Below are 13,496 nucleotides of genomic sequence, written 5' to 3' on the forward strand. Positions count from 1 at the left end.
TAAGACACAGAAGGTAATTGTTCCACTGAGCACTGGTGAGTCCTCAGCTGGAATACTGTGTCCAGCTTGGGGCCCCACACCTTAAGAAAGATATGAACAAATTGGAGAGAGTCCAGAGGAGAGCAACAAAAAAAAGTTTTAGAAAATCTGACCTGTGAGGAAAGGTTGAAAGAATTGGGCATGTTTAGTCTATGGAAGAGAAAGCTGAGATGGACATAACAGTATTCAAATATGTAGAAGGTTGTTATAAAGAGAATGGTGATCAATTGCTCTCCATGTTCACTAAGCGTAGAACAAGAAGTTATCAGCTTAGTTTGCAGCAAGGGAGATTTAGGTTAGCTATTAGGGAAAACATTCTAACTGTAAGGATAGTTAAGCACTGGAACAGGTTACCTAGAGAGGTTTTGGAATCACTGTTACTGGTTAGACAAACACCTGTCAGGGATGGTCTAGACATACTTAATCCTTCCCCAGCATCGGTGGGCAAGTAGCCTTGACGTCCTGTTGAGTTCTCTTTCAGCCCTACATTTCTATAAGTCTACGATTTATTTATGCATTGCTGTGCCATGGAGTATTTGGATTTCCTCTGTGTCTACTAAGGGATGGACAATAAAAACTGGATACAATAATTGGCACAACCCTTTCACCCATTCCTCAAAACAAACCCAAATCTTTATTAAAGTTTAGATCAGTTTGTAATAGGAGGACCCAGCCCTCTGCCATTTTCTCTGGCCTATCTTAACCTCTTCCTCCCCTTTCCCCCCCTCCCCCCCCCAATGATTCCCCACTGCCTCCAACTTTACCCAAGAGTTTCATACATTGCTGAATTTCTTCAAAACACATGCCACACCTAAAACAGAACCCGGGAAATATTTCTGCATGTACATCTCTTTTACATAACTATTGAAATCAAAATACTGGCACTCTCTCCTCTAAGGAACTCTGACTTTAAATAAGAAACAGATGGAAGGGCCACCTGAAAGACAATCATTAACTTGGTAACTGAACCACACCAGAGTTCATACTTCATTTTGGTAGTTTTGGAAACACACTAGGCCAGATTTTCAGCTGGTATAAATTGGCTTCAATAGAGTTATGCTGATCTATACCAGCTGAGAACTGCTCCATTAAGACTAAAAGAGATAACAGTAATTCATTATAACTCTTGACATATTTGCAGGTTACTGGACAGTAACCTATGGCATTTATAAAGTATCAAGTGGCTTTTTCTTGATCTTCACATCTTCTCTGCTTTCATGAATACAATAATTGCATATTTTAGCTTGTGAATCACAGTGATCTATCAAGAATGACTGACACTTACTGGGTTCATAGTAATCCACTATAGTCACAGAGGCGCTTTGAGTATTTGCTACTTTGAAGTCTCTCACAGCAGGAATATCCACACAAACCTGTGTTTCATTTAGCTAGAAAAATACAAACAAAAAAACATTCAGAGAATTCTAGATAGGGTGTTGTGAGGGGAGGGATGGGGACTAGATGGTTGGGTAATGTTCTAAAAACTCACCTCTAAAGACCAGAGTCTGAATTTAGGTCATTAAACTGATCTCTTTAGTGGAAATTTAGCCAAATCACAGACCATTTAAGTAAGCAAACAATTTACTAAGGCTCAATCCAGCAAACCCATACTGATCTAAGTAGTCTTTACCGACACATGCATCCTGTTGACAACAGTATTGTGAGTAATGGTTTAGCCTTACTGATTCCCCAAAAGATGTAATTATGGTTTTTATAAAGGTGTCCTTCTGAATTTAAATCAAATAACAGGTGAGTTGAGTTTAGCACCTGCCATTACAAATGTATTTTCTTGTTTTTTTCAAACTTACAGAGTCTAAGTATAAGTTGACTTTCCCATTGTCCTTTTCCACCTTCTTAACTGGATCATCTAATGAAATGAAATCTGGTGATACAGAGAAGCCACTAAGTAAGTCAACCTCCATGAGGGCCATACCACTCTTGGAAGATGCACCGGACCCCAAATACCTTTTAAAAAAATGGAGACAGGAAAACTTCTAATAGAAATCAAATATTCTAACATTGAAATAAAATACTCTGCTATTTACATTCCACATTATAATATAGAAAGTATAGTATCTGGGAAATGAGGGAAAGAAGATATATTTGAGAACAGATGTTGAATTTCTAAGGTTTTAAGTGAATCATTTAACATACTCTGAAAATTAACGACTTAGACAAACATTTATATCTCAATTCCCCCTAGCAACCTCATGGCCAAGGAGTAGATTTACCTCTGAACAAAGAAAAGTATTGCAGTTATTTGCAATATGCAGGAGCCTAATTCTGATCCCACTGAAGCCAAAGTGAGTTTTGTCATTGGCTGCAGTAAGGGTAGACATGGGTCCCAAAAATGCAGCGTAGTAATATAATTATGTGCAAATTTTAAAGGGGGCCTGCATGAAAAAACAGAATGTACATTGCTGGGATTCTAAAATTATATCACTTAGTGCTACCATTTTCTGGTATTTTTGTGTAAATTTATAGATTGAAGAATCTATTGAATATGCTCCTTATTTCTCCAATAAGGGTCCATAATTCACTTAATGGAATCACTTGATTACCTCTCCAACCTCCAATACAATTTTAAAATGTTCATTCCATATTATCCATCTGGTTTTGGAAAGGGAAAGTTTAGCAAGTTGAATTTTTCCATTTTCCCCCCAATATTGCTTATTATAGCATCTTCTGCCAGTTTGAGAATCACATGCTAGATGTGAAAGCTTTTCTCTATAGCAGGACTCTAACATACCATGGTCCACAATGGAACTATCAAAATATTTGTATGGCTTTATCTTCTGCATGTAACACTTCTATGCCCAGCCAAGATGGCTTCTTTAAATAAAGTAGGTGGCACAGGCTGTTTCCTTGGCACTGAGGCTAAACCACCATTGTTATCGGGGATGGAACGTGTCTCTAATCTGAATGCCTGACAGTAGTTGAAAGTAATTGAATAAAACTATTTTTTGTAGATTTGGATGGTTTAAAAAAGGGGAAGACTTGCTTTTCAAAGCAATGCTATTAAGCCTGACAGCATGGCTGATTGAACACAGATATGACTTTGAAAGAAATACAGCACCACTGCTGACTTCGGTTGGCTCATGAGATTAGAAACAAATGAAACCATATGTTGGATGAGGCACTGTGCCAAAGTAGCTGCTATTGAAAACAAATAACTGAATTGGAACTGGATGTAATTAGGTCTGTGTTTATAATTACAGCTGAGAGGATATAGAAACATCCAAGCCATCTAACTAGCCTGGGTACCACTAAAATAACAATGGGTAACCCAACCAACCTGGTACTAGCCCAAAAAAGTGAGTCAGATCTACCCCCTAACAATTACACATGTGCCTTCCTCCAAAAAAACAGAAAGAGGCAGGGGATAGTCCCAGCTTTTGTCTCCTCTGCAACATGGGCCCTTAAAAAACACACACACACACACACACACACACACACATATACACAGCTAAGAAAATGGCTAGTGATAGAAGGAAAGAAGTGAGAAGAAAAACTTGTCTCTTAATTGAGTTAAGGAGACTCTGAGCTGGAACTTTGGGTTATGAGATCATTCCTCCAGCAGTCTAGGAGCTGTTGCTTCCCTCTGCACCATGCAGCACAGGGCAGCAAATGAGCACAGACATCAAGTATATGTAGCCAGTAAGCACAGAGGGCAGAATGAATAGAGCTAATGGAGCATGCCTTCCTATTCCTTAGAGACCGCAGAAATCCCACTGCATGCAGAGGCAAGGCCATCCAGAATTAGAAACAACAACACATGCTCCTCTACCAATCTTGCAGGTTTTCTAACCAAAAATCCATCATGCCGCTGTCAGAGTTCAGGGAAGCTGCACCTGTATTCCCCTTGTATGGTCCAACAAGGGCAACCAATCTCAGGCTTCCGTCACCCCTCTTGGGTGGAGACACAGTTCTCTTTCCTTTCAGACCTGGAGATCGCCAGGCTGAACAGTTCCCTTCCATCACTGTGTTACTCCCAGCAGAGGCAGGCTGTCCAAGCAGGCCTGCTTGCTGTCTATTCAGGGATGGTTAACAGTGGGACTGCCCATAGTTATATTTACCACACAGCTTTTTCTATGCAAGCCTATTTTGTTCTTAAGGTAGAAGGACTACAGAGAAAACATATTACAATGAAAGAATCTACACGCATGCTAATAAAGTTTACCAGAGATCACCCCAGCACTAACATGGGCTCTGGCAGGAGCAGTCTTTCAACACCCCACCCGCAGGGTTTCCTTGTAGTTACCAGTTCATCTCAGCTTCAGCTCATAACAAGCATCCAGTCTTATGGGGCCTCAGTGGGCCCAGTCCTTCCAACCGTTCCCTAAGGATTGGGGCACTCTGTGGACCACGGGTCCTGTCCGTTTGCTGGATCAGGAAGGAGGCAATGAGCCTGTGTAGAACAGGCTATTTATCCAAAAATCCTTTCTTTGTCTCTTGATCCCTGGGGGATCTAGTTTGAACTAATATACGGGCACCTCTCCAGAAGGTGGCTTCAAAGAGTCTGATAACTGAAAGAATTACCTTAGCATCTCTCTCCAACTTGAGGAGTTACATACAGTGCCACAATAACAGACACAGTAGCATTTTGAGTACAATAGGCCCCAAAATTTTTGAAGCTAATTCAATAAGGTTTAACTTAATTCAATAAAGTTTATCTTAATTCTGTAAGGTTCGTCCAGGAGGTTGCAGGATATTGTCAGTCTGGCACAGTTTCCACTAGGAGATTTTGTTCGACATCACAGGCGCAAAGGTCAACAGCATGCAGATGACACATGGTGGACACATGTTATGCAGATGTTATGCAGCATGCAGATGACACATGCAGATGACACATGTTATTCTGTTAACCTAGTGCTTTTGGCCAAGGTCAGCTCAAGAGCTGGTTGAAGCAAGGCAGAATTTCTGCTGGTTGGTATTGGAAAAAACTTTGAGATGTCTGCAGCCATTGGCCAAAGATGCATATCGGTAACTATTCAAACCAGTCCACAGTTTAGGAATTCTCCTGAACTAACAACCTCCATCTTGCTATGATTTCTAGATTATGCTGAATTGGAAAATCACATCATGTTATATGGATTCCAAAATGACTAACAGTAAAATTATTTAGGCATTCACTACGCATGGCATGAACGTGTCCCATTAATCAGAGAAAAACAGTCTGATTATCAGATCCAGGCACAGTTCCGTTACTCTAAGGGTCAAATCCTGCCCACAATGCATTGGCACAGAGCCATCAGGACTCATGTGTACCACCTTAGGCTCCAGACTGATGGAGCTTGGTCCTGAATGACCATGTGCCATTCTGAAGTGGCTGCACAGAGAAAGATGTCAAAAGTGGCAGTGCTTCTCAGCATCCCAGAAGAGGGGAGAGATGGGGTCCCTCCAGGCTGTATCATTGGCCAAAAGCTCTGAATCAGATATGTCAGCCAGGGAAAGAAAATGGGGACATCCAGATAAGATTACCCTCAAGCCAGTGGTGTAACTTAGCACAAAATTTGTCGCTGAAGTGTCTACAATTTGTGCTGGAGTTCATTTAACAGAAAACTTTGAAAAACATCCTGTTTACAGACAGCTCAGCTTATACGCTGCAGCAGTGTCCCTGACCTCCACCTATATCACTGGGGTTATTACCAGAGACATATACATGTAATCAGGACTTTTGTTGTCAAGATTTTATACGCTCCTGTTGGTTATTACCCAATGAAGTCAATTGTCTATGCACTGACCTCACATCTGGCTATATATATATATATATATATATATATATATATACACACACACACATATTATTATTTGTATTATGGTGAAGCAAGAAGTTCCAACTGTGATCAGAGCCCCATTGTGCTAGGCACTGTACAAACAGAGTGACACACAGACATTGCCCTGAAGAGTTTACAGTTTAAATAAATAACATACAAAGAGTGGAGAGAGAAGGGGTATAAAAAATAAGCAGCGTGAACAATGTGATGGTTTGCAAAGGTCATGTTTGCATGGAAATGATTATAATGTCACAAGAAGGGAGCTCCGATTTCGAGGGAGGAAATATTCAACAGGAACAGATAAGCTCTTAAAGACTGTTTTTCTCCCAGTGTCCTTGGTAGTAAAGCACAGAAAGAAGGGAAAAATGTAAATATATAATATACAAGCACAATGTCCTTCAGGGTTTTCTGTGAAGTATCCAGTGCTCTTTAACCACAATAGGATGTGTCTAATGAGAAAACTGCTACAGAAAGATGTTTTCTTAAATGCTTCCCTTTAATATATATATTCAATGTCATGCCAAGTAACAAAGAAAGCCAGCAAAGGAATTAAGAACACAATTCTGTTGTCTGATTGGATGGCTCAGAGGTAACTAATGAGATATGGAGGTTCTATGTCACCTGTTCACTGCTAACCCAAATATAAAAGCTAATAATATCCGATGGCTATTAGGTGGCCTATAGGAACTGAGTTTGGTGATCTCGGTCCACTTCTAGTGGACATGTATTCACATCACAAAAAATACTGTTACAGCTGGTACACTTTGTTCCATATTGGAATGAAAACAAAACCTTTTGATTGTTTTTGCAAGAACAATGTCCATTTTCACACTGAAACCGAGCACTTTTCAAAATGGGAAGGGGCTCTGTGTGTGTCAGTCATGCTCTACAGCCTGGTAGTTAGGGCACTGGCCTGTGATGTGGGAGACCTGGGTTTACGTTCTTGCTCTGTCTGACTCAGAGCAGAGAGTTTTTCATTGCAGATCACTCTGAATCAGGCAGAGCAGGGACTTGAACTTGGGTCTCAGACATACCAGGCTACAGAATATGACAGCCTTGTTCTCCCCTCACCTAACAAAGTTTTTCTTAAAACCAATCTCCACAAAATGTTTCAGTTTCAACAAAACAGCATATTGTGACAAAATTTCATTCTGTCAAAAATGTTCTGCACCAGCTCTACTTATTCACAAATTCCTTGGTGATAAAACCTGCAGATCTTCTATTTCTGAGCAGCACAGATAACCAGAAACCTTTGAAACTTCAAATGATATTATTGTGCATATAAACACTTCCATATATCTCTAAGCTTTATGAAACCCTCATACTTAGAAAAAAATTAGATGACAAATGGCAGCTTTGCTTTTTATAATTATGTCAATTAATAATCTGTTCAGAGCTAATAAGCTCTCTCTCTTTGGTGGTTTAAATATTTGCTTCCGAATTTAATAATTGGTCCCTTCTATGAAGTCATTCATTTGTTCTGTAGTAGATATACATCTAAATCACAGGCATTAAAAAATACACACTTCACACCTCTTAAATAGTATCAATACTGTACAGATCAAGAGAAGCAGCAGAAGCACCAAATGAGTTACTTACCTTGTACATACATTTACGGTAAAATGGTTTATGTCATTTTTGTCATCCTTTACGACAACATTTAAGTCAAAAGCTTCTTGACTTTGGATAGATCTGCGCCTTCTACCAGTGACTGAATGTTTCACGTTGTAAATAATGTTGAGCTATGGGAGTACAAATACAAAACATAGATGACGTCTGTACAGCAAAAATGAGTTCAATAAGACAGTTGGCTTGATCTCAAAGTCTATAAAGGTAGAACTCCAGAGAACAGATCATATTAAGTGTAGCTATTGTCTAAAATCTGGATTCTCAAAATTCTCTGTTTGTGGTCCAATGTCAGCCATCAGTAGTCACTGAATACTTTTTGTTGACAGATCAGTATGTGATATTCAAAGGAATACAGGAAGTGTCAGAAAACTACAAGTGCAACACTCTGAATGTCTTATGATACAGTGCCATCCACCAAAACCTTAGCAGAGCCTGACTGAGGAAAATGTGTGAGTTCTGTGAAACGTGGGAATTTTCTAACTAGCTTCCACCGTTTGATAATGTGCACTGCTGCAGATAGTTCCTGTCAATTCTGAAATGCAATGAAAGAAAACTCTGGACAATGACATTAACAGAGTTAGAAAGGAAAAACATTCATGTACCTAAGAATATGGAAGGAGAGCAAATAGGAATTTTTACTCACAAAATAGTTTTATTTACGGAATTTACCTTGATCCTGTGTGTGAGGTGTGATTTATTATAGCAATTCTACATTCAAAATAGATTATGGTTAGCATTTTACTCTAAGCTCAGTACAATAGAGAGATATATTTATTTAAATCTTAATAAGGACCAATTTATCACATCAGCTAATTCATTAACAAAAAGACACCATGACAGTCATCAGCTAAGCACAAATCAGAAATATCAGTAACTGAGCTTTCACCTGCCTGTTCAACAAATGCAGGCCTCTGCCAGGTGAGCTACACAAGGAAATGTGACAGTGTGTCTAGCAGAGGACAGTGGTATACATATAAAACAAGCCAATACACTAGACACCCCTGCAGAGGATTCCTGATTTATTTAGTGTAGGAGATGTGCATCAGCAGCTTTAAACAGCTGGAGAAGGGTTGTAGAACAAGAATTTCTTCAGGAAGGTCTGACTAATTAGGTGATGATCTGATTATCACAACATTTTAGGAAAGTATAAATGTGAACAGCCAAACCAAAGATGCTGAGGTCAGGATTAAACGACCATGAGCACTTTCTTGTGCCAGTCATTAGAGAACATTCACCATGGAAGGGAAGTGGCTGGTGTGGCGTAGAGGACCAAACATGCCAGATACAAAGCATTTAGAAGTTGCTGAGAGTTAAGACTGAGAAACTTGCCATGTGATATTGAATTATAATGGCAATATCTTCCCACCAAAACACAGTACACAAGCATGGTTGGGTATCTGGAAAGGGACCAGAGGAAGAGTTTATAATTCAGCACCTCAAGGAGAAGAGCACGTGATACAATGAAAAGCTCAACTTTGAAATTCCTAGAATGACAAAAACAACTACAAGATGGTGAGAAAACTTTTACTGTTAAGTGCTAATATACATTGGTTTGACAGACTTGAGATTATACCCAACAAAAGGAAAGTCAGCTTTTAGATAGTTTTCATATACAAATCAATACTCCCTCCCTGTCTTCTTGGCCTTCTAGATAAATCTCTGGGAACAGCAGAGAGAACTTTACTTTCTGCTCATTATATGAAAATAGCAGAGAGTTAGTTGTATTTGAAAAGATGAACAAACTGCCATACATCACTATATACCATCACTATATACCTCACTACAACAGTACAATAGGAGAGGATGTAGGAAATTGTACTCCATTGCCATACAATCAGTTAGCATGGTGCCAGGCAATGAAAGAAAAGATATTAGTCTAAATTCAAAGGTACCACAAAGCGTGGTACAAGTAAATCAGTAAAAGCAGAGGGCCCTTTAATTTTCTGTGAGCTACTTTTCCTGCTCTATCTTCTGACCCCTTCTTGTGTAAGTTACACCATGTACTCCAACTTACAGATATTTACTCCTGTCACTCTGTATGGCGCCTCTGAATTTAGCACTCAAGTATAGAGATGATTCAATAAAGACACCACAAAGATGGCAAAACACCACTGGCTCTGAAATGAAAACTTCTCTTGAACAATAACGTGTCCCGAGGCAACTGAACAAGTTCAGGAATAACACAGAGGATAGAGTGGTCAGTTTATTGGAGACATGTTGTAAGTTTGGTATAATGAAGCTGGAACCCACACAGCAATTTGTCATCACAGGAACAAGTTGTTTTAGCTTTCGCCAGGAAAAACAAATGCATGAGAATTTACTACCAGCACATGGACATCTGAAGCAACATACTGAACAGGTCAATTAGCAAACATTTTACTGGAATGAGTTACTGCTGCTAAGGTCTGACTTTCCCTTCCTCCCTTCTCATGGGTGAGGGGAGGTTCACACAGGAATGGAAACAGTTCTTAAGATAAAAAGGTTAACTGAAGCCACCTTCCTTGGTGCAGCCTAACTAAGTAGCAGAGAAACAGTTAAAGGCAGACTTGTCCACTCTTCTTGTAACACAGGGGAATACCAGAGAGGGGCAGGGAGAGGAAACTGAAATTTAATATTTTGCATCCAAAAGAACTTTAAGAAAATAACTTCAATGGTATCACATCCAAAAATGTGAGTTATTTTGAAGGTCTCCATACAGTCAAGGACAACTTCCTCTCCCTTTCTTATTCTTAAACTATCACCATAACAAACATGTATTTGGCTGAGGGCATTTGTTGGAGGAAGTATTTGCAGCATTTTCTCTCTTTTAATTATTTATTATCCTTGGTGAAAACGTGTTGGGAAAATGCACATCTCCAGACAGATCCTCAACTGGTGTAAATTGCCGTGGCTCCGTTTCAATGGAGATAGGCTGATTTACATCAACTGGGGATCTGGCCCTTTGTCCAAAAGGCTTAAGGAGAGAAAAGATAAATTTCTTTAGGACACGCACACTGTCTGCCCATACCAGGCCAGAGCTACCTTTCTTTTCAAAATGTAGGGATGGACTAATCCTGCTCCTCTCCAAGCCAGGACAATAGCTTGCTGTGCAAGTTTATCAACTGCAAAACCAAGAGACTACAAGAAAAATGTTGGCCTCTGCAATTTCCATGGCAACCTAGAGGGTTTGGAGTAGAGGCAGCTGCCACTGAGACCAATGTCAGAGAAGGTTACAAATTAACTAGCAGAATCATCAAGAATTACACAGGTTTTTCTAAGAATCTATCTTGTGGAGAACTAAGGCTCTTCCAATAATGGTCAGTCCTTGAGATCCCAACAGGAGCTGGCATGGTACTTTCTGGTATTTAAATGAATCAGTGTGTGACATGCTACATCTGGAGGTAAAGTCAGATCCACGGAATAGAGTGTCTGACTACTGCACTCTGATAAGGTCTAGGACAGTGGAACCCAGCTGAAGAAATACGATCATGCTGTTATATGCTATCTGATTTAGCAGACAAGAGCCAGATCCTGCTTGCAGCTGGGAAAAAGAGAAATCTGATTTGAACAATATCAGAGTTCCTTCCTGAAAAGCAACCCCACCAAGGGAAGCAGGAGGAAAGAGGTGGTCCCATCTAAGAATAGTTTTATTGGATGAAATGCCTTACTCCAATGCCTTGTCTTTGCTCTGCCAAGCTGCAAGAAGAAAGGGTAAGGTTAAAATTGCGGCATCTCTGCCTCTAAGCTACAAGAAGAAATACAACTGAAGGGTGATTTAGATCAGTGGTTCTCAACCAGGGGTCCAGGGCCCCCTGGGGAGCTGCAAGCAGGTTCCAGGGGGTCTGCTAAGCAGGGCCAGAGTTAGACTCGCTGGGGCCCAGGGCAGAAAGCTGAAGTCCCACCGCATGGGGCTGAAGCCCAGGGACCTGAGCAACTTAGCTTTGTGGGAGCCCTGTGGCTTGGGGCCCCGGGCAATTGCACTGCTTGCTACCTCCTAATGCTGGCCCTGGCTTTTATATGCAGAAAACCAGTTGTTGTGGCACAGGTGGGCCGTAGAGTTTTTATATCATGTTGGGGGGGCCTCAGGAAAAAAAAGGTTGAGAACCCCTGATTTAGATGAAGCAGATGAACTGGATCTAGTAGTGTAGACCTTTGTACATCTGTTTGGTTTTTGAATCTTAGTTATCGTGGTAGTCTATTAAAAATGTACATTATACAGTATTTCTCATTAATGGTGAAGGTTAAGTAATATCATTGCTTTTGGAAACCATCTCTGCTAACTTCTCCTCCCCCAGCCCTTTTGATATGATGGATGAGCAAATGTTGCCCCACTGAGATATTCATTCTCATCTTGGCCCACTGTGTGGAATCTAAAATTATTCTCTAACATATTGGAACTTTGTTGTAAACACAACTAGCATTTATGTAAATGCATAAAAAAGATGGATGATTTATGAGTCTGCAGTCATTGCAGCTTGATGCTGAATGAACAACGTACATATCTTTAACTGCTGTTCATTTGATAATGTCCAGTCATGCAAATTTATTTGTGAATGTCACTTATCCAAATATTTATCATTTTAAAAGAACAAGCTCTCAGTTCTCTTTCTTGGTCTCCCAACTGTGTCAGGACATCGACGAGAAGGTCAAACAGATTATAAGAAACTGGAATTGGAACTGGAATTTTTTCTGACTTAAAACTTATGGCCAGGATAGATTAAGCTCAATTTTCCCTGAGTAGGCATAGTAATGGTGGGAGCCTTTTCAAGCATTGTGGTAAAACAGTCTATAGCTACCAGATATACAGTGATCTCTATTTTTCAATAAAGAACAATGGGCTTAATCCCCATGCTAGATAAAATCTAGAGTTTCCATACTGTCTGCTACAGGGTTTCTTGCTCCTTCCTCTGAAGCATCTCGCAGTAACTACTGTCATATAGGATACTGGACTAGATGGACGGGAGGCCTGATTCAGAATGGCAATTCCTATATTTCTACTTTTCCCTACATAAATTGCCTCTGAAATTTCATTGAACATAATGAACAAGATTCCCTTTGGCAGCTGAGCTCTGCTAGCTAGGAAACTGAGAAGCATAAGGGAGCCAGTTACTGGTCCCTCTGAGGACCAATCGGTGCCAACCCTGGGTTAAGACAGAGAAGACAAAAATTAAGTTAGGGCTGCTTGAATTCATACCATGAGGTCCTCTGGATCCCAGCAGAGGTTTGGCAAAGTGAAGTTCCGCTACACTTCTTTCACTTCTTTTCCTTCCCTCCTCCTTCCACATATTTCCCTTATACTAGGGTATGGTGGTTGGTGCAAAGCATTCACTACTGGCAGATTGCAGGCAGATTCTAGCCTCTTTGTGTTGTCAGAGTAGCACAAAATGGCTGAATCCTGCTAAAGAGAACTTGGCCTTCTTCCCTTTCTGCCCTAAACAGTTGTGAAGTGTTGCTGTACAGTATTTAAACAACTGTGACAGTTCAGAAGTGGGAAAGGTAATCTATAAATTACTAAGAGTGTACCCATGTTCTGCACTGATTTACAACCTATCCAATCACACTGGCTTCAGTGACTGTGCAGGGGAAAAGTCTGCACAGAATTTGACCCACATCATTTTGGCAATTAGTAGAGTGCCTTGGAGTTCATTTAAGGTGCTAAATAAATACAAGTTGTGTGCAATGTTGTTTTGTGCAGTCATATTGGTCCCAGGATATGAGAGAGACACGGTGGGTGAAGTAATATATTTTATTGGACCAACTTCTGTTGATGAGAGAGACAAGTATTACTTCACCTGCTTTGTCTCTTGTCATATAAATACAAGATTCTTCCTATTTATCTAGTTTTATGAAATTTCCTATTAACATTCTTTCTTCAAAAACCACGTTGTAAAAGGGATCTTAAAAAAAAGAGTAAGTATAAAATATCTTCCTGCGTACCTGAAAGATGGCAAACCCAACACCCTCTGCTGAAACTGAAACGGCCATCGGTTGCATAGGTGCAATCTGAAAGAATGACATGGTGATTTAAACATATTTAAAATATCTTCAAGTGACAGGATTGATTAGAATTCT

General features: G+C 40.0%; 1 protein-coding gene across 1 annotated transcript in view; it reads right to left on the reverse strand.

Moving 5' to 3' along the window:
- CD109 (CD109 molecule) overlaps positions 1-13,496 on the reverse strand; it is a 123,997-nt gene that overhangs the window by 7,159 nt on the left and 103,342 nt on the right. Inside the window, exons 29-32 of the mRNA XM_026654616.2 lie at positions 13,362-13,427; positions 7,416-7,558; positions 1,848-2,004; positions 1,325-1,427 (exon numbers count right to left, since the gene is read on the reverse strand). Of these exons, the coding sequence (XP_026510401.1) occupies positions 1,325-1,427; positions 1,848-2,004; positions 7,416-7,558; positions 13,362-13,427 (469 nt within the window). The remainder of the gene's footprint in view (positions 1-1,324; positions 1,428-1,847; positions 2,005-7,415; positions 7,559-13,361; positions 13,428-13,496) is intronic.

Source organism: Terrapene carolina, unplaced genomic scaffold (genome assembly GCF_002925995.2).
Source record: "Terrapene carolina triunguis isolate 2854851 unplaced genomic scaffold, T_m_triunguis-2.0 Scaffold42, whole genome shotgun sequence".
Lineage (NCBI taxonomy): Eukaryota > Metazoa > Chordata > Testudines > Emydidae > Terrapene > Terrapene triunguis.